Source organism: Doryrhamphus excisus, chromosome 18 (genome assembly GCF_030265055.1).
Source record: "Doryrhamphus excisus isolate RoL2022-K1 chromosome 18, RoL_Dexc_1.0, whole genome shotgun sequence".
Lineage (NCBI taxonomy): Eukaryota > Metazoa > Chordata > Actinopteri > Syngnathiformes > Syngnathidae > Doryrhamphus > Doryrhamphus excisus.
This window is the reverse complement of record NC_080483.1, coordinates 7,184,930-7,207,831: the sequence shown is the minus strand read 5'-3', so window position 1 is coordinate 7,207,831 and position 22,902 is coordinate 7,184,930. Positions and strand designations below refer to the sequence as shown.

Here is a 22,902-nt window from a genome sequence, read left to right as displayed (position 1 = left end):
TTCAAGCACCCTGATAAAAGAATGGGCATGAAAAGGCCGCAGGAAGGAGCTTCTGATGTCTTTCTAAGTGGCACATCATATTGTATTATTATATTATATATATATAATATATTATATATTGTATGTACTGCAGACTGAGTGGGCCACATGCTGGTTTGTGTCGTGCTGCACTAAGTCATTGAACTGGAGTGTGGCGTGACTTAAATATTTTGGGTAAAAAAAGAATCCCACAACCTAAATGGCCATGATATGATATATCATCGTTAAGTGTAATTATCGGTAACACACACTCAAGGAAAATGAGTGATTAGTGATGACTGTAAAGTGAGGTAGCTTGATTTGTGATGAAATGAGGCGCCATGTGAATATGGCTCATAATTGAGTCATAAGTTAAACAACCGGCCTGTTTAGAAGTGATTGGAATGTAAATTAGCGGTATATTAGCGCCACTAATGGCTTCAGTAACAAGTGAAACTAGAGCTACTTTCAATTGCCTGCAACACGATTGAGGAAATTGTTTCCTCAATATAAAACAACTGTACGGTAATCCCTCGCCACTTCATGTTTACAATTTTGCTATTTCACTCTGTTTGGAAAAATATATTCATCAATAAATGCTGTTTCGTGATTGACTACAACCTATTATTAGTTTTTCTCTTATTATTTCTTATTTTCTCTTATTATGTCTACTATATTGGGTGGGCTTTTATTGCAGGTTTGAAGGATCTCACAACAGGAATAATAATCCCTAACGCGGGCTACTGTTACACATGCGAGCATGAGTCTTGTTTATGTCATAGATGTCTTATTTTGTCTTATTATGTCTCTTATTATGTCTACTATATTGGGTGGGCTTTTATTGCAGGTTTGAATGATCTCACAAAATGCATAATAATCCCTAACACGGGCTACTGTTACACATGCAAGCATGAGTCTTATTTATGTCATAGATGTCTTATTTTCTCTTATTATGTCTCTTATTATGTTTACTAAATTGGGTGGGCTTTTATTGCAGGTTTGAATGATCTCACAACAGGAATAATGATCCCTAACACGGGCTACTGTTAAACAAGACTCATGCTTGCATGTGTATGTCATAGATGTCTTATTTTGTCTTATTATGTCTCTTGTTATGTCTACTATATTGGGTGGGCTTTTATTGCAGGTTTGAATGATCTCACAGCAGGAATAATAATCCCTAACACGGGCTGCTGTTACACATGCAAGCACAAGTCTTATTTATGTCTTAGATGTCTTCTTTTCTCTTATTATGTCTCTTATTATGTCTACTATATTGGGTGGACTTTTATTGCAGGTTTGAATGATCTCACAGCAGGAATAATAATCCCTAACACCGGCTACTGTTACACATGCGAGCATGAGTCTGGTTTATGTCATAGATGTCTTATTTTCTCTTATTATGTCACTTATTATGTTGACTATATTGGGTGAGCTTTTATTGCAGGTTTGAATGATCTCTCAAAATCCATAATAATCCCTAACACAGGCTACTGTTACACATGCGAGCACAAGTCTTATTTATGTCTTACATGTCTTCTTTTCTCTTATTATGTCTTTTATTATGTTGACTATATTGGGGAAGGCTTTTATTGCAGGTTTGAATGATCTCACAACAGGCTTAATAATCCCTAACACGGGCTACTGTTACACATGCGAGCACAAGTCTTATTCATGTCTTAAATGTCTTATTTTCTCTTATGTCTCTTATTATGTCTACTTTGTAAAATATATTCATCAATATTTTTTATATGTTTCGTGATTGACTACAACCAATTATTAGTCAAACATATGCGTATGAGTCTATATTATGTCTTATTTTCTCTTATGTCTCTTATTATGTCTACTATATTGGGTAATATGAGTGTGAAGGTAATTATAGGTGTGTTATTCTTTGCTGCATATATGAATTTCTAAATAAGGAATCTTACATTGTTTAAATTCACTTATCACAGTCTTGTCTGGGGACCAATTAGCAGCCATAAACAAGGAATTAGTGTATTTCATTTTAAAGTATATTTCAATTGTACTGATTTCCCTTTGTTGCGTCACCTCCATGGAACTTGACTTCACGACTTAAGCAAGTAAAAGTTGTTTTACTGCCTGAGACTAAATAAGAGAATGCATGATGATTGTTGATTCAAAATAATAAAGTTGGATCTTGGTCTTCTTTTGGGGGGTGAAATATCAAACATGCAGTCATTAGGTTGCAGAAATAGAGCACAAAGGAGCTTGCTGTGACCAGTAACTTAAGAAGAGGAGCTGGTAAGTGAGCAAATCACCTGATGCAGTGCGGTGAGGCCATCTTCATTGCAGAGGTCTGGGCTCACGTTGTTCTTCAGCAGGTAGCGCACTATTGAGAAAGAAGACGGAGGCATTAATGCAAGCAGACAACGAGGAAATATTGCTCTTTAAATGCAGGGTTTCTTTCTATTGGCTTTAATTTGCCGCGTGTCCCTCCACAAATTCATGATGCCTGAAAGTACACGGCAATATCTTACGCATTGGCTATGCTAGTAAGAGATACTACAGTTGGTGCATTTGCTTAACTTCCTGTTGCAATTTGCAGGGTTATGCTAGCATTGTCACGATATGCTGCTATGTTACCAACATGGCTATATGTAAATTAGGGATGCTATGCTCAATCAGCCACTGATCAAAATTGGACGATTTCCATGAAAAAGCATGTGATCGACAAATGCCCATCCCCCGCCAACTTTCCTTCACACTGAGCAGGCGTGCCAAAACCAAAACAAACATGTCTGTCCTGTGGAACTTACCTGTCCTTTTGTGACAGTGATATGCATTTTGCATGCCATCACAACCACGTGTATTTTTTTTCAAATTGACCTTATGTGTGCATTCAGGGGAATTATACATCCCTTTTATCTGGACTTATTTGCTTATTATTTTTCCGCTTCATAGATTTTCCATTCAATTTATGTAATGACATTGAACTATTTGTATGTTCCACTGTATTGGAGCTGGAATGACAAGAGTCTCTCTATCATGTCAAAGTGTGTCGTAAATATCTGCAAGGACAAGATGAGATGAAGTCATACACACACACACACACACACACAAGCCATACAAACAAATCCCACTGATGTTTGCTAATTAAAAAGGGAAAGAAAGCCCATATTCAAACTGTCCAAACAGCAACAAACAAACTGGCGTCTTTCATTCACGATTAGTTTCACTCAAGACATAACATTCCGGACACATGGACACAGGAAATCATCACAATTAAATACACAAAGCTAATTAGAGAGCTGAGTGTGATGGAACTGATCTGGCAGTCATTGGTTTAGACTGAAAAATCTAATGGATGCGGTGGTGGTGGTGGTTGTGGGGAGGGGGAGGGGGAGCACTTTGATGGTTTTATATTCAGTAGGATTGGGCGATATGGACTTTTAGCATATATCATAATATTTTTAGGATGTATCACTATATAAGATGATTTATTTAAAACCAGCAGTCTTGTATAAAAAGATACAAAAACTTTAAACCATATAATGAAATTCACTTTTTCACTGATATCAGCCGATACGAATCAGTTGCCAATCAATCGACGCACCCCTAAATGATAATAAATAATATAGTCAGCAAGCCGCACGGTGGTTGAGTGGTTAGAATGTTGGCTGGAGTCAGGACATCAGAAGACCTGGGTTTGAATCTCCCTGTACATTTACCCCATGCGTGGGTGGGTTTTCTCCGGGTACTCCGGTTTCCTCCCACATTCCAAATTGTCCATATGTATGAATGTGAGCGTGAATGATTGTTTGTTTATATGTCCAGATCCAGAGTGTACCCCGCCTCTATTACCATTTTTCTTTAATATCATCATATTAGCTCTTACACTCGCCCACGAAGGTTCAGCAAATACCAAATGTGAGCGAGCGAGCGACCACTCACACTGACACAAACATGTTTTTTTAATTAAAGTGTCACCTCTAAATAAGATTTTTTTTGTTTATGATACTTGTTGTAAATTTGAAAAGCCTATTTAGGAACATTCAGAAACAGTTATTATGAAACATTTGCCACCATGCACCTTTCCTTCATGAAATGTACAAATAAAAATACACAAGGCAATAGTCACAAAACATTTAATTAAAATGGCAAAGTCAATGTAATTTCATTTCTCTTTTAAAACACACTCATAAAATTTTTGGATTACAATACTTTAACTATTAGTTAGAAATCCCCCAGTGGTGGTCATTGAACGCACCATCTATAATTCTCCCATGCACAGACAGCACAACTGTCTGGATGTATTTTTATTTGTTTTTTTCACCTCATATTTGCTATGCAAAGTAAGATTTCATGACTTTATTGAGTGCTAATGTGCATAATTGTGGAACACCTCCTCTCTGAAAAAGAAAAACTAAGTGGTGGCTCTGTATTCATTTAATGCTTTTCATTTGATGTTGTTGCTGCCATAGTTTTACACAATATATAATAAATAGGATCAATCAGATGTTTTACCGAGGTGTAGAAAATTGTTCTCTAGCTATTTTGATGTGTCCTTGAACGCAGCACAGTGTGCGACCAGGCTAAAGGCTACTCTGATTCCATGTATTCATGGATCATCTTCATTATAATTTATTAGTGGTGAGTCACTCTAGATGTTATACTTTAAATGTGTTTAATAAGCATGTGTGGAATATTCACGGATTAAACCGGGATTGTGTCCTGAGTGAACAATGGCAATTGAAGAGAGGAGTGTTGTGCATTCCGACTTCAGTCACTTTTATTGCAAATGTTGATCAGAAATTGGAGGAGGACATCAACATCAAAGCAGGGGAGGGTGAGCCACGTGTCAAAAATGTGTACATTTTTATGGGCCATATCAAAAACGCAATTTTTTTTTGCCACTGGCGTCATAAAATGAAGGTATTAAAATGAAGATATAGCGCCAACAGTGCATGACTTGAAGCCATGTGTGCCATATGTGATTGATAGACAGATGGGATTTGTCATAATAGTACATGATATACAGCCACCTAAATGCCACCTGAACTCATCTAAAAGGATGAACCTCTTCTTGCCCATGTCTGGCATAATAAGGAAAAGTAAAGTCGGTAAAAGTCCCCGAAAAGGGTCACTGACTCTGGGGAAAAAGTAGCAGTGAGTTGTTTCCATCCGTCTTTAAAAAGCAATCCATTACATGGGAGGGTCTTATCTCCCGTCGCAAACAATCAGCGCACACATCTTGTACATGACTTCCTGAGCGCGCTCCAGCTGAGAGACAAGCAGGAGGTGGACAAGATGCTTCCCAAATGATAAAAAGAAAGATAGATAAACAAACAGCAGCTACGGAAAAAAAAAAAAGAACACACCCTTCCTTCCTGTTATCTTGACAGTTGCGCTGACAATACTACATGCAATATCGGCAATAGCAATGTCATCCATGGTCTTACAGGTCATAGCGGTCAATAGCTACACATTTAGTTGATTTTGACCAAAATGTGCAAAAATAATCGGTCAAATAATACATAGCACAACAGGATTCTTCTTGGCAGTTTGTGGTATTATGGAATAGTCACATGAGCATATGATACACTGCTATGTACTCGATACTATACAGTGGATACCTGCAGAATTGCAATAGTTTTTTCTCAAAAATTGTGCAGTTTATTCTGCAGACAACACATTTCATCCAGGGCTCGACAATAATGATGTACCGATGGCAAGTTAAAATAAAATTGGGGCAAGTAAATCCAATCAGTGATATTCCCGTCGGGCAAGTACACTTTGGCATGTCATACTTTGAAGAGTTTTTTTTTAAAGCGGTTTTTGTTGGGTGTTGGTAAAACACGGACTGCGTAATTCCGCTGGTAATTTGCAAAGCAATCCTTGCAAATCTTGGACCAATCAGAATCGTTTATTTTGATGCCACAAAAATTAGATGATATCATTATGGCAGTCTTTTCATTTTACATGGTGCAAGTTCGGCCAAGTAGTTCTCACCTTAAGGATTCCCCATGGGCAAGTCATTTTTGTTTTTAATGTAGAGCCCTGTCATCTGTTGACTAATCGAAAATAAATGTGTTTTGAATTAATTATCCAATTCATTGACAACTATTTTGGTATTCAATTAATGAATATACTCTAATTCCAGCCGCTCAAATTTGAAAATGTTTAATTGCGTAAGTCATCTTTGAAAGCTTACTTATTATCTTCGTGTTCAAATCAAAATATTCACACACATCAGTGTTGACGTTGGAAAACAGAGATCATATTTGCCCCCTTTCTAATATGTTATGGACCAAACCATGAACTGTCTTTGTTTGGTTCATATTGATTTGATCCAGGCGGCACGGCGGTCGAGTGGTTAGCGCGTAGACCTCACAGCTCGGAGACCAGGGTGCAATTCCACCCTCGGCCATCTCTGTGTGGAGTTTGCATGTTCTCCCCGTGCATGCGTGGGTTTTCTCCGGGTACTCCGATTTCTTCCCACATTCCAAAAACATGCTAGGCCACTCCAAATTGTCCATAGGTATGAATGTGAGTGTGAATGGTTGTTTGTCTATATGTGCCCTGTGATTGGCTGGCAACCAGTCCTGGGTGTACCCCGCCTCTCGCCCGAAGACAGCTGGGATAGGCTCCAGCACCCCCGCGACCCTTGTGAGGAAAAAGCGGTAGAAAATGAATGAATGAATGATTTGATCCATCCAGACCCAACCAATTACTCCATTAATCTAAACCACAAGCTTCAGAACTCTCGACTACTAATCTACAATGGTCATGGTTCGGTTCATTTCCTGTACAGTAAGGGAACGCAATGCAAACATGCATGATTGTTTTAAATAAAACAAAAAACTGCAAACTGCTGGTAGGTAATTCTCCAATAAATACCGTTATAGTTTCAGTTTGTAGTGCCATTCCCTATCTCTACTGAACAACGGTGGAAGTAGAGGACACTTTATAGCATGGATGTTCTCACTGCCAGGATGCCAGTGTCTCCGGGGTTCATAGCTCACAGATAATAAGCAGCAAGGCTATGTTAGCGTCCAGTAACAAGCGGGATACAAGAGGACAACAAGCCCAAGATTCGACATTCCTGTGATATTGGAGCTGTAAATCTGTGTTGTGCGGCAATAACATCTGCCATATATTCCCCCTAAATCTAATGCATTAAACCATACTTGGGAGTTGTGTTGTAGTTGTGGTACGACAGAAACGTCAGTGTGCTTTATTATCCCTATGAGAGTGATGGGACATACACAGAAGCTCAATGTCGGTATTTTTATGATACAATTTAAACTTCAACCACACATTTCTACTTGAAGAAATTAATAAAAACTCTAAAGACTTCAACTCATCAGGCATCCCAAGAGATTTACAGTAGTTACAACAGTGCATTAAATGCCACGATGTGGACAACGGACTACATTTGTTACATGATTGATGGCAAATAAAGAATATAAGTAATTTGGTCACAGCAGTGCTGTGATGTCCTAAACACGACTATACATGACTGGGAACAAATACAATTCATAAGGGAGTTACATTAGTCACGATACTGCATGATATGCTATAATGCTACTTTTCATGATAGGAAGCAAATACAATTCGTAGCGTATTTAAATTAGTTACGACAGTGCATGATATGCTATAATGATACCTTTCATGCCAGTAAGCTAATACAATTGCTAAGGTATTTACATTAGTCACGACAGTGCATGATATGCTATAATGCTACCTTTCATGCCAGGAAGCAAATACAATTCGTAAGGTATTAACATTAGTCACGACAGTGCATGATATGCTATAATGCTACCTTTCATGCCAGGAAGCAAATACAATTTGTGAGGTATTTACATTAGTCACGACAGTGCATGATATGCTATAATGCTACTTTTCATGCCAGAAAGCAAATACAATTGCTAAGGTATTAACATTAGTCACGACAATGCATAGTATGCTATAATGATACCTTTCATGCCAGAAAGCAAATACAATTCAGAAGGTATTTGCATTCGTCACGACAGTGCATGATATGCTACAATGCTACCTTTCATGCCAGTAAGCAAATACAATTGCTAAGGTATTTACATTAGTCACGACAGTGCATGATATGCTATAATGCTACCTTTCATGTCAGTAAGCAAATACAATTTGTGAGGTATTTACATTAGTCACCACAGTGTATGATATGCTGTAATTCTACTTTTCATGCCAGGAAGCAAATACAATTGCTAAGGTATTTACGTTAGTCACGACAGTGCATGATATGCTATAATGCTACCTTTCATGCCAGGAAGCAAATACAATTCGCAAGGGATTTACATTACTCAAGGCTGCGCTTGATATGCTGCTAATACTTATACTGACATCAAATTTATATTCATAAATCCGCTTGCAGTGGTAAATTAATTCATTAGGGTTAAGCTAATATTGTGCTCTCATTACCTTCCTCATTACATTGCATCATTTCCCACCAAGAAGCCCTGCTTAACTTCAGGACAAGAGCAAAACAAAGCAAAAAGAGTGCATCTTATTGTCTCTTCTTGTACCAAGGTATCCTTCCTCTCTGCTTTGCTGCCAGCTGCGCAGAAAGTAGGACACTCGGCTTATTCCAGAAATGACTTTGGTAGGACGTTTGGGGAGCAGATTGCTGATATAATCAGCGTGTTATAATTATCCTCTGCGTGTCAAACTAGTAAGACACTTTAATTGTATGTTGTAGACATGGTCAGGTAGCTCAGCGGTGACGCTAACAACATTTGGAGTAGGCATAAATTTGGCATCTGCCAGCAAATTAAGACTGAAGTAGAAAAAACATAACATCGTTGCGTGTGATTGGACTTCGCTCTGAAACCGTGATGATGTCATTATCAGGAAAACACATGGAGTGGCGGTGTAATGTTGTAGACGCAGTGACAATTCCCTGGCGTTATTAGCAGTGTGGATATGAGATTTATTTCCTGGTGGTACCAAACACTGGATGAGGTATTACTGAGGCGGCCACTGGAGAACACTCTTCAATTACTGTGTTGGATTAAAAAGGCAAAACAAAGAACAACACATTCCTCAAGCAGTCTTCCAAAACTGCAGCTCCAAAAAAAAGTCTACTCATTTGTTGTGTCACACAAGCTATGACACCACATAATAATGCTTCCAAGTCCGGTCTAGACTGCTGAAAAAACAATAAGCAGTGCTAAAAAAAACCTTATAGACAAATGTTTTGGTTGGAAACCAGCAGGGAGTAAAAGCCAACTATTAGGACTCACTCACACTTCTTCACTCAAGGGGATGTTTGTAAGTACCATCACTTCATAATACAACACTGTTACTCCAATTTTTTTTGAATTTGTGGCTTATTTCCAGCTGTATTTTTAATCTCTATTGTGCAAAGATACAGAATTCGTTCTTACATGTCTACTTCATGTGTTCGTGCATTTGACTTTCTGTTATGTTCATGTTATGTTCTGTTTATTTCTATTTTGCAAAGTGCTGCTTATCATTGATAACCGTCAGGGGGGAGTGACTTGCTTTGACGACTCTTATTCAAAGATTTAGGTCAAGATTGCAAGAGACAAAGTAAACACATAATTCCTTCAGTATTGTAATCAATTTCCTCATCTTTTTAAATTGTGTCAATTTGAAATCATTTTTTTAAATGACATTTTCAAATGAATGCATGCAATTCAGAAAATGTTCTGAACTGGGTTTCTAGTGTTTAACGCCACTACACTAATGAGGCATTCTGGTTTGGTTTGGTTTGCTAAGGCCTAATCCTTGTCAGATAATCCAGAATCCTATTCCGGGATTATGGAACGATGGGGCTGTTCATTCACCATATGAGAGGGAGGGGGGTGGGGGCGTGGGGGCGTGTTGTTCTGGCAGGATAAGCAGACAATGATTTTCATGAATTTAAGGGACTGGTGGACAGGGAGGTTCTGACTAGAATTAGGGGTGCAACCATATGTCATAATCACCTTTTTAAAGTCGGGGTTTTCACCGTTTTTGGATACATTAAGGGAACTAAGTACAAAACATGCTCAGCTTTTGTGTAAACTGCTTTAATTATTTTAAATAAACTTGTAATTAAGTAATATAATACATGAAAAATAATGCAATGGTGCATTAGTAATAGTTTGAACAGTGTCAATTATTCTTTAATATTTAGGAAAATTAAGTTCCTCATTGGGGCTGCACGGCGGACGAGCGGTTAGCGCACAGGCCTCACAGCTAGGAGACGCGGGTTCAATTTCACTCTCAGTCATCTCTGTATGGAGTTTGCATGTTCTCCCCGTGCATGCGTGGGTAGTTTAATTGGCGACTCCAAATTGTCCATAGGTATGAATGTGAGTGTGAATGGTTGTTTGTCTATATGTGCCCTGTGATTGGCTGGCCACCAGTCCAGTGTGTACCCCGCCTCTCGCGCAAAGACAGCTGGGATAGGCTCCAGCACACTCGTGAGGATAAGCGGTAGAAAATGAATGAATGAAAGTTCCTCATTGGTTGAAGTGCAGTATCAGTAGCATCAGTAGTTCCCTATTCCCTACCGAACAATGGCGGCACAATGCTTTCATCTTATACACTTGTCCATTCACATATTTCACAGGGAAGGCTGAGTGCTCTCAAACAGGACACTTAAATGAAAGATGCAGGTTTTCAGGTTCTCTGGTTTCTCCTCGGAACTATCGTTACACATTCAAAGACGTGATGATATATAGTTTTCTACAATGGTCACTCGGTGTCACGAAAGGTACTGTAATATTAGGTGAGACACACAACCACCATCATTTATTATCAACAGGTTTTCATGGTAGCTTTGAATGATCTAACAACAGGCAGAGTAATCCTTAATATTCAAATTGTCCATAGGTATGAATGTGAGTGTGAATGGTTGTTTGTCTATATGTGTCATGTGATTGGCTGGCGACCAGTCCAGGGTCTACGCCTCCCGAAGTCTGCTGGGATAGAAAATGGATGGACGGATGGATGTCTACAATTGGGTACAATTGGGTAAAACAAGTGCCAGGGTGTTAATTCATGTCCACAGGGCTGTAATACACCCTGGACTGGTCGCCAGCCAATCACAGGGCACATATAGACAAACAACCATTCACACTCACATTCATATCTATGGACAATTTGGAGTCGCCAATTAACCTAGCATGTTTTTGGAATGTGGGAGGAAACCCGAGTACCTGGAGAAAACCCACGCATGCACGGGGAGAACATACAAACTCCATACAGAGATGGCCGAGGGTGGAATTGAACCCTGGTCTCCTAGCTGTGAGGCTCCTACAAAAATATTAAATTTACAAACAAGAAGTCCCACTTCTTGGAAATTAATTCATCATGGTCAGGTCTGGAACCAATTAACTGTGATAAACGAGGGATTACTCTATTTGTTTTCGGAGTGGACACAGGTACACTTCCTGTTTCTCACTTAATGTCTACCATGCCGTTCCAACTCTAATTGTTAGATTCTAAAAGACCTGATTGGTGTCTATTGTCTGCTGCTTCCGTCTCAACAATAGTCCACATTCACTCCTTTCACACTGCAGTAGGACTTATCACCAGTTCACATAATTTTCCAACTGAGACCGCCCCCGCTCCCTTGACTAAGATATCAGCATTTTAGCCAGCTTGATTATCCTCCAACCAATTGCAACTTAACTGCAGAACACACACAGCCAGATAGAAACTCTGGAGCTGAGTCGCTCGGGGCCACGGTTAACTGGACCTCCATGTTTGTCTCAGTTGCCATGGAGATTGGAGTCCACTTAAAGTCCCGGGAGAGGACTGATGTGGAGCTCTAAGATGTCAGACAGTATTGGGAACATGTTACCATATAATGACAGTCAGTATGCAATATGACTTTATGCTGTAATGTACTTCACAGTGGCTAATGTATTACATTTAGGTAGTAACTTGCCTAGCACCATAATTTCCTGCACTATGTGCCACTAAACATCTAATCAAAAATGTCATGTGTTCTTGTTTAGCACTCTCCTGTTAAGTTGTTTTTGCATAAACTTACTCAAACAAATAAACAAAACATTTTCCCATCATCATAAGAGTTTCTCAGAGGACAGAAGCGATTGAAAGTCCAAGTCAAAGATGTGTACTGCATTAGAGTAAAAGTGAAGGACACAGCGATGGAGGGATCAGTGAAGTATAATAAACAGCCCATTACTGATGCGTCATACTTACATTTGCTAAATGATGCGACTGAATAAGCAAAAATGTCAGTTCTTCCCTCGGCCCGCTCTCACTAATCCAAAATGATGTTTCGTGACCAGAATGTGTCCTTTTGCCAAAGCTGATGCATATAAACCTGAGAGTATGGTGGAGCTGTGGGCGAGGAGTGGGGAGGGGGGTGGCAGTGCCAGTCAGTCGAGCGACAACGTCTGCAGGAGTCCTTACTCGAATGTTAATTTAGAGAGACAAAGCATGAGAAGGGGTGGCAGGGAAGATTGAAAGAGCTGCAAAAAGAAAATAGTTAAGTTGACCTGAAGGCTGCCATGAAAAATGAAGCTAATCACAGATGGCTGATGGGGAAAAAAAAAAGCGAGGGTGGGGGGGAATCAAAGCTGAAAATACAGTAGTGGCAAAGCTGACAGACCATAATTAAAACATAGCTGCTATATCCCACAGCCGTCTGCAGGGTAAGACTGGTAAGTCCTGATGATAATGTTTGATGGATGGAACAGGCACAAGGATACGTCTTATCCTCAAGTCCTTGTGGTGACGTTGCAGCAGAGCTTCAAGCTACAAATGACACTCGAGCAATCATCTGCAGCATAATGTTGCATTCAATGACAACCACATGAGGAGTGCTTCAACGCCAACCACCCTTAGTTTTGTGATTACATTAATACAGAAAGAACAAACCAATATCCTCCAGTTTAAGAAGCTATCTTGTATGTTTACTTGTTAAACTACAGTATAAATACTTGGTATTGAAAAGGCTATTCCTTCCATTTTTTTTTTATACCGCATTGCTATTACAGAAGTAGTCAAAAATCAATCAATTTAAAAGGTTTTCCAATTGTGTTAAAAAAAATAAGAGCAATATATTTTGCTACAGCGCTAGACTCTACATCAATAGAGAAGAAGCCAGAATGAAAGTACAGTAAAAATCCCTCGTTTATGCCCGTATTCTGGTGTGTTGCAGTAAATGCGCTCTGGATTTGGTCCCAGTATTGACCCCTGGGGTACACCACACAATACATTCAAGCTTGTTGATGTTTATTCTCCTAGTTTCACATATTGCCTCCTGTATGCTATCTTTTAACCCAGTTCAAGACTAATCCCCTGACTCCATATCTTTCTAATTTTGTAATTAGGATTTTGTGATCACAATTGACATCACAATTTGAATGAGTCATCTTAATCCCAACTCAACGTATCTGTATTTTACTTCATTTAGCTATTTTTATGCTTGGTAATTGTTCATTTAAGCAAGAAATATGTATGTGTTCACTAATAATAGGCCATATTCAGCCATGAAACAACATTATTTATGAATTGATACATTTTTGAAAAACCGTGATAGATTGAAATTTGAAATGCGAGATATACTTGATCAGCTACTCAACTCCATGCAAACTGCAAACTGTAGTCTCAGTTCATATAATGGCTTCTTCATATACTTTCTGAACTGCTGACAAAGAGCCACGGCCGTCATTCTCTTCCTGGGGTCCTTTCGGCCGGCCAGTATTCTGACCAGCAACACATGCACTGCAGCAGCTTACGCTACATTTGTCAAAGGTCAGATGTCACATGTGCTTAGTGGAGCGTGTGAGTCAACGGGTTGCTGTCACGTATCACTAGTTAGCTGAGCTACAATCTGGAAAGCTTATTTTTTTACATATTTGTCACTCTTAAATATTTGAAATCATCAAACAACTCAACACAAAATGCATTTTTTTAATTATCTTTTTATTATTAAGGGATAAAAAAATGTCCTTATGTGACAAAGTGATTGATTCTTGCCATTTTCCCCTGTGTCTTTCTGGTGGTGCTGTCATGAACACTGGCCTTAACTGAGACAAATGAGGCCTGTGTTTTTTGTGGATGTTGATGTGGGGTCTTTTGCGACCTCATGAGGTATTGCAGTCCAGTACCAGAGACACACACTTCTTACCCGTATAATCCCTCCTCCATTGATGTTCATGTCTGATTCTGAATCAACATTTGCAATAAAAGTGAAGATTCCACTGTCACAAAATTGAATAAACACTTCACATTTTAGTGTATAGCTTGGATAACAGTGTCGTTTTGCTTTCCCCTCAACCATTAATGTTTCAACCTTTGGCAAAAAAAAAACGTAAATATACCGCTCATGAAAATGTCCAAATTGTGTCCAAGTGACTATTTAGTATGGCTGCCTTAACTCTTGGGCGTTAATCCTCTTTCAGGCCTCTGTGACGACATGATGGACACTTTGCACTCCTCCACCTTCCGTGTGAAGATGCCCCACAGATGCTGAATAGGGTTTACATCCATCACCTTTACCCTCAGCTTCTTTAGCAAGGCAGTAATCATCTTGGACGTGTTTGGAATCATTATCATGTTGGAATAATGCCCTTCGCCTCACTTTACCAAGGGGAGGGCATCGTGCTCTGATTCAGTATGTTGCAATACATGCTGGCATTCTGTTTGCCTCAATGAACTGTTCTCTCCAAGGCCGGCAGCACTCATGCGGCCCCATACCATAACATTCCCATTGACCCTAACCATGCTAAAGTGTAGACAGATACACTCGTCTTTGTACTCAACACACGCTTGACGCTATCTGAACCAAATAAGGACATGCTTTCCCTAATCTGGGCCCTTAGTCTGATGTTTGTTGGCTTTCTTGTGCATCATCTTTAGAAGAGGCCCCCGTCTGAGATTACAGCCAAGCAGATCAATTTGATGCATGGTCACCTCACCTCACCCCTTCAACCTCTGCGGCAATGCTGGCAGCACCCATATGTCCATTTTAAAAACATAGCCTCTGGATATGATGCTGAACACATACACTCAACATCTTTGGTGCAGCATGGTGAGACCCGTTCTGGGTGTAAGGTGTTGTATGGTCACATTTTCAGGATGATGGCAATCAACTATTCTTCTTTTTCCACATCCTCAGAGAGTTCTTTGCCATGTTGAACTTTCAGTGACATGTATGAGAGTGTGTGAGAGCGCTAACCCAACATTCAACACATCTGCTTACCACTTCACTACCACCTAACACCTTGCAACACTAAAAGGTCTTGGAAAAACAAGGGAGAAAATTTGCAAATTGGGCGCCATTAACACAGGCTTACTCACTTTTGTTGCAAGAGGTTAAGACTAAGGATCGACCGATATATCGGGCCGATATTTGCGTTTTTTCCTTGTATCGGTATCGGCCGATACGCGCGTGGATTCGCCGTTTTTTCTACCGCATGATTTACAGTCAGGCAACAGAGGCAGAGGACCCCGCAACACACGTAGTCGCAGTACCTCGCCCCCTACTGTTGAATCACATCAAGAGTGCGTTTTCACAAGTAATAGTTAGCTTGCTTTTAATACTTTACCAAGCCCATCACATTTCACTGGGTGATCGCTAGGCATAACAGTTTAAGTCATGGTGGGACAACAAGAAGCCCAAAAACATCACATACCAACGCAACAGACGAATAAAAGCACTCTCACTAGTTGAGCAGAACAAGAATGAACAACTGTGCAACTTTAAATGCGTGTCGTGTTATGTGTGTGCGCTCTCTCCGGGCACGCACACACACACACACACACACAGAAGGAATTGGAGCGTCTGCTTATGAGAGGTCTTTATCGTGCACAACACCAACTTTAATGATGAGAGAAATGTTTTATATATCGTACTAAATTGTGTCAGTGTGATGTGTTTGTGCGCGTCACGCTGCGGAGGAGCAGTCATCACATCCATGCTAGATACATTTAAACTACGACAGAAATGTTTTGCACATGGTTGAATATTTATTCCTTTTAAAGTTGATAATGTCGTTTAAATGTGTGTTTAAGAAAGCTGAATCCTACTGAATCAGTGTTTACATTTCAATAAATATTTGTTTAAACATGAGACCTGGAATATTTGTTATCATGGTCATTTTTTCATGTCAATTGAGGGATCAAAAGCAGTATCGGCCACAAATATCGGCCCAAGCAAAATCGGCCATCGGCTAAGGGTGATGGAAAAAAATCGGTATCGGCATCGACCCCAAAAAAACCATATCGGTCGATCCCTAGTTAAGACATTCGTGATTGTGTGGTGACTTCAAAAGGAGAGAGTAAATTTACACTGTTATGGAAGCTGTACACTGGTTACTTCAAAATTGAGGGTTTTTCTAACTGTAGTACATTACCTTATATTATTATATTATGAATAAGCAGGGCTCCACTGTACTTATATTTAAAAAAAAATACATAGAAATGTCAACAGTGTGACCGTCTCTCTCCCAAAAAGTCCGATTTCCTGTGATATCTTTTAATTGGGACTCATTTGGTGCTGCTTCAGTGGTGCTCATACTGCCGTCTGCTACGCTCCACTCCAGTAATACAACAAAAGAAGAGTAAAGCTCCTGTGAGAGCTCATTTGCACACAAATAACTTAGAGAACGCAAAGAATCTTACACAAGGACTCTTCTTCCAAGAGGCAGCTTCCACTTTCACTGCCGGAGCCTAAAATTTACTTGCTCCTCCTGTGTGCTTTTTATGCTAATGACATGGTAGAAAGAAAGAAAAGAATGCGGTCAACCCGAAGCAAATCTGTGTGTGTCTAAAAATGGATGATGAATTTGAGGTTGAGGCTTCTCCCACGTAAAGTTAAATGTTGTAATGGTCAGTGGCGTGTGAAGTGTAATTAGCATGTTGTCATAACGCTGCACATTCACAACATCACATTACTGTGCACACAACATTCTCATGCATGTATAGTATTTTGTCTTTGAAGAGGAGCCCGAGTCTTGTCCTGATAAAACAGAGAAGAAGTGTAAAGTATGTGTGTTGTTTTGATGTTTAAAAACATTCTAAAGCAGGGGTCTCAAACACGCGGCCCGTGGGCCAAATGTGGCCCTCAGGACACTAGTTTGAGGCCCCCGCCTTGATATGAAAGTTTAATGTTAGTGTGTTATGGATGCTGTATGGTATCATGTACCCAGAAAAAATTATTACGTTTGATTAATGTTCATGTTAAAGGTTAAATCACTGTTAATAGTAATCCTCTCTATGCGTGTGGAAGTGGTACGTTTTTGGCTATTTAAGTTTAAAAGGAAATAACTTGAAGGCTACCGTTTAGGTCGCTAGCTCTCTAGTTTGCGAGTTAGCATGTGTCTCAAGACCCTGCAGTTGCGCAATATGTTGTAAATAAAAAGAGTGTAAATGTGACTATAGTCGTGTTTTGTCATGTCTACAGGGCTCTAATAATGCTTTGTTCATTTTAATCTGAAAAAAATAATTTGTCTACCCACCAACTATATGTGGTTTCTTAAGTTTTTATTATTTGCTGTTTTATTATTATTATTATTATTATATTTATTTATTTATTACTGATTGGTTGATTTTCTTTATTCTTGATTAGTTTATTATTATTTTTCATCTTATTTTGTGTGGAAAAATAAAAAGAAAGATATTTGAGAATAGTGGAATGTTTTATCAGAGCTTTCCTTGTAGAAAATTGGAACCGAGGCAAAGTTTTTTACATTTTTTTGTTTTTAATAAATGTGTTTTGTTTTGTTTTGTTTTGTTTTGTTTTGTTTTTTAAAAAAGCATGTTCTAAAGCAGGGGTCGGGAACCTTTTTGACTAAGAGAGCCATGAAAGCAAAATATTTGGAAATTTATTTCAGTGAGAGCCATATAATATATTTTAAAAGTTAATTCAACTAAATGTCAGTATAATAAGCCTCTGAATTTATTCTTTTAAATAATGTTGTTATAATACTCACCATTAATGCGACCTCTGGTGCTGCATGGATTTGCTGATGTCTTTGTAGTCTGGTTGGTACTTGGTGAGGTTAAGCTTCATGCAAGCGTTGAGACTTTCATCCGTTAAACGTGATCGTAGATTGGACTTGATGTTTTTAAGATGTGAGAATGACTGCTCACATGCATACGTAGATCCAAACATGGTCAACACAGCAATACTCACACGCTGCAGTGTGTGGTATGTGACAGGAAGCGCGTTCCAAGTTTTGAGAATCAGCTGGTCTTCGGGTTGAAGTTTTTTCATTTCTGTCCACATGTGCTTGCTCGCCAACTCCGCTTTCTGTCGTGTGATTCTTTCCAAATCTTCATTCAGTGACTTGAACTTGTTCACCCACATGTCTGAGGCCTTCAGGTCAGCCACTTCTGCTTCAAAATCTCTGATGGACACACCAGCAATGTAACTCAGGTCGGCTGTGTTCAGTGAACACTCGGTTGGATGGGTGATGAACTTAAAAAGACGAGCGTGCTCACGAAATTCTCCAAAGCGTGCTTTGAAGGACTGTAGGAGACTGGATGTGAAGCCAGCTAGCTGGTGGAGATCAAAGTTTTGAATGGGCTCACTTGCTGTGCATGCATCTTTAAACTGGCTCAGTTTTTCAAAATGTAGTAAACGACCTGTTTCAAGATCCATAATGAAGAGCTCTAGCTTGTTTTCAAAAGCAAACACAGCTTGTTGAAGGGATAACACTGTATTTCCAATGCCTTGCATTTTCACGTTGAGCTGGTTCAGATGTTCAGTCATATCTACGAGATAGTAAAACTTGAGGAGCCACTCAGTTTCGGCTAGCTCAGGATGCTCGATGCCTTTCATTTCAAGGAAAGTCTGGATTTCGTTCAGGCAAGCCGCAAAACGGCTAAGCACCTTCCCTCTTGACAACCAACGCACATTGCTGTGCAAAAGCAGACCAGGATAGTTATTTCCAACTTCATCCAGCAGTGTTTTAAACTGGCGATCATTTAAGGCTCGGGCAGCAATAAAGTTGATCACACGAATGACCAGCGACATCACTTCGCCAAACTGCCCGTCACACATCTGAGCACAAAGTGCCTCCTGGTGTAGAATGCAATGGAAACTTAGGATGGGTCTATTTTCATGTTCACGAAGAAGCGCCACAAATCCTTTGTTTTTCCCCACCATACACGGAGCACCATCAGTAGACACTGAGAGAAGTTTATCCATAGGTAGATTTTTTTCTTGAGCAAACTCCATGAAAGACTTGAATAAATCCTCACCTCTTGTGGACCCTTTTATTGGCAGAACAGCAAGACTTTCTTCGCGCAGTGTGTCATCAACAGCATATCTTGCAATCACGCTGAACTGCGACAAATGGCTCACGTCTGTTGACTCATCCAAAGCCAGGGAAAAGAACGGCGCTGCATTTATGTCCTTCACTTGCGTTTCCTCCACTCTGTTTGCCATCATGATGGTACGCTCATGAACAGTTCTTGCCGACAGAGGCATGTCTTGTATCCGTTTGATTATCTTGTCTTTGTTCGGAAGATCATCAAAAAGTTCATTGGCGACATCCAGCATGAACGTTTTAGCATACTCGCCATCTGTGAATGGTTTTCCGTTCCTCACTATTGCTAAAGATCCAGCAAAGCTAGCGGAATTATAGTCACCTTGCCGGGTCCATACGCGGAGTTGCTGCTGGCTAGCTTGCACCCTGCTCAGTAGCTCTTGGCACGCTTTCTTTCTGCTGTCTCCCGCAGGGTATTTTGATGCAAAGGTAGCATGGCGCGTGTCGAAGTGCCGCTTTACATTCGACCGTTTCATCGATGCAATTTTGTCATTGCAAATTAGACACACCGCAGAACCTGCTCTCTCCACAAAGGCGAATTCTTCGGTCCATTCGTCCCGAAATGTACGATACTCGTCATCTTTTTTTCTTTTCGCCATCTTCTTTGTCGAAGGGTTAGCTTTGAACTAATGACCGAGCAGACTGATTCAAAAGGGGGCGTTTACCTGTTTACCCAGCAACGGCCAAGTGAGAATATTTTGTTTTATCTGCGAGCCAGATGCAATCATCAAAAGAGCCACAGCTGGCTCGCGAGCCATTGGTTCCCGACCCCTGTTCTAAAGCATACCTGGCAAAGTTTGCATTTGAAAATAAGGGACATTTTCTGAAAATTTTCTGGAAAATATTGAGTTACAGTCACTTTGATTGCAAATATTAATCCAAATGAGAGGAAAAGGCATTTGCGAAAGCAGCCAGTGAGCCCTTTGAACAAGTCATATGCGCACAATAATATTTTTTTAAAAGCCAACCATCACATATTTCAGGGTCTGCGTTGCAATAGTGTCAGGTATTTTTTTTAATGTATTCGAATTTCACATTATGTGAAATTATAAACCCATACAAACAATATTTAAAGAGCTTATGTGTAAGACCTGTTTCTATATTCAGTAATTACTCTTGCTAATCTTGCTAATCATGTTTTTGAGTAAATCCAAAAGCATATGAGTAAAACTGTGGTACAGTTTGTAAGTACCCCTGTGATGATGTACACAAGAGACTGTTGAGTCCAGACGGCCAAATCTGCCTGAAGCGACCCGAGGGGGACGAGAGGCGATGTAATGTGGCCCCCCCCTGAGAGCATCCAGCTGCCACTGAGTGTGCAGAGTCTGTGGGCCAGCACGCACGCTGCATCTCTTTCTGTCTTTTATCTCATACGCTCGGCCTCATTATGCAGCCTCCTTGATAGCAAACAGATCAATGGCGCCGTGCCATCGGCAGCAGGGAGACATGCGGAGAATGAGCATCAGTTTTAGGCAGATGCAAAGAACCCTGATCTGTGTCTTGATGTTGGATGTGTTCATTTGGGTTGAATTACAGTACTTCTTCAACAGTTCTTCATGTGCAGTCAGGGGAGGCAGGTTGGGCAAAAATGTAAAGAACAAAAAATGATAACATGAAAAAATACATACATATATTATTATTTCCCCATTGGCTGCGTGGTGACCGAGTGGTTAGGCCTCACAGCTAGGAGACCCGAGTTCAATTCAACCCTCGGGCATCTCTGTGTGGAGTTTGCATGTTCTCCCTGTGCATGCGTGGGTTTTCTCCGGGTGCTCCGGTTTCCTCCCACATTCCAAAAACATGCTAGGTTAATTGGTGACTCCAAATTGTCCATAGGTATGAATGTGAGTGTGAATGGTTGTTTGTCTATATGTGCCCTGTGATTGGCTGGCGACCAGTCCAGGGTGTACCCTGCCTCTCGCCTGAAGACGGCTGGAATAGGCTCCCAGCACCCCCTTGTGAAGATAAGCGTTAGAAAATGAATGAATGAATGAATGAATGAATTTCCCCATTGAACTGTATTATAAATGTATTTTATGTATGATTCCAATGGGTTTTAACATTGTCTTCAGTAAAAAGGGCTGAATTTGCCCTCAGTGTCTCTTCTCGGTTTAGTGTGCAAGCCCTGTCTACCATCTGAGTGCACTAAATGAGTGCACTAAGTTAGTATGTTTTGTCAGTGTGAGGCCAATAATATAATATTACCGAAATGTATTATGCACCGTGACTTCCTACAGCTGGTCTAACAGTCTAGTTTCAACAAGTCAAATTTAAGACTTTTAAAATCCCATTTCACATCCATGCTGGCAAAAAGTCCAAAAGACATGAAGGAAAATCAGAGCCCTGGATTCCAGGGCTTAATACTTGAACGTCTTAACAGCTCTTTCACATTAAAATACAAAATGGTTAAGCTAAACTAAACTAATGTAAAACATCATATACAAGTCATTTGGCTTTGCTGTGGTCTTTTGTTTAGTTGTCTGCGTCGCTATGCTCCACTTTAACACATCGTGACGTGTGCACAGCAAAGTAGCGGGCTGTGCTCTATAAATTGCATTAGTTCTATTTTGTAGTTATGCAGCCCCATTTACTTCTATTTATTAATTCTTTCATAAAACCAACAACATAATAACACTCCATTGATATCACAAAAATTCATTCATTCATTCATCAAGGTTCGCGGGGGGTGCTGGAGCCTATCCCAGCTGTCTTCGGGCAAGAGGTGGGGTACACCCTGGACTGGTCGCCAGCCAATCACAGCGCACATATAGACAAACAACCGATATCACAAAAATAATTTTTGTAAATAACGGTTTATTTAATTTTATTTTATTCCACATGAATGTTACCAGGTGAGATCATTTGAGAATATCTTCTCATTTACAACTAGATGAAGCTATTTCAGTAAAAAAAACTGTGTGAATGCTGAAATACCAAAGCTGAACTGTTCATCGAACCAGCAAACATCAGGTTGGCGCCACTCTACATGCTTGAGCCCTGCCACTGTGCATAAGATGTAATGTGAAATATAAATGTAATTTCCACCAATGAGGGCGGCAGTGAAATTGTCCATTTTTAATAAGAAAAATGTCGGAAAATATTGAATTGTTGAAAATGTGGTAAGTTTTAGAAAAGTCTACTTGCCCTTGAATGAGCTGAACATTTTGATGTTAGAATGGTTTGAAGCAGTTGTTTGGGAATTTTTTTTGGGTTGGATTTATCAACAGTAGGGGGCACTATTTAATTCATTTCTGAGGAATTTGAAATGTTGGAAAGTAAAAATGCAGACATTTCAGAAATATTACAGCAAGATCGAGGATCAAACAAGCAGCCATTGGGTCGGAAAAACTGATTAAGATAAAAAGATTTATATTTTTTGTGTTGTGAAAAATATGACATACATAATATATCTGTAAATATGAAATTACAGGCAGCGTGTCCTGAATGAGATGAACATTTGGATTGGCTTGAATCGTCTGGAACGTGAGCCAAAAACGTGGGGGGTAAAAAAAAGGTTAGAGAAAAAGGCTTCAAGTGTGTAATGAAAAGGGGGAAAAAATACGCCTGCAAGATCACAAAACATCAATGACATCTATGTTTAATTAAACCCACGTGGTGGTAGATT

General features: G+C 39.8%; 1 protein-coding gene across 1 annotated transcript in view; it reads right to left on the bottom strand.

Annotated features, from left to right (window-relative positions):
• ppp1r16b (protein phosphatase 1, regulatory subunit 16B) overlaps positions 1 to 22,902 on the bottom strand; it is a 117,101-nt gene that overhangs the window by 17,738 nt on the left and 76,461 nt on the right. Inside the window, exon 3 of the mRNA XM_058054677.1 lies at positions 2,301 to 2,371. Coding sequence (XP_057910660.1) covers positions 2,301 to 2,371 — 71 coding nt within the window. The remainder of the gene's footprint in view (positions 1 to 2,300; positions 2,372 to 22,902) is intronic.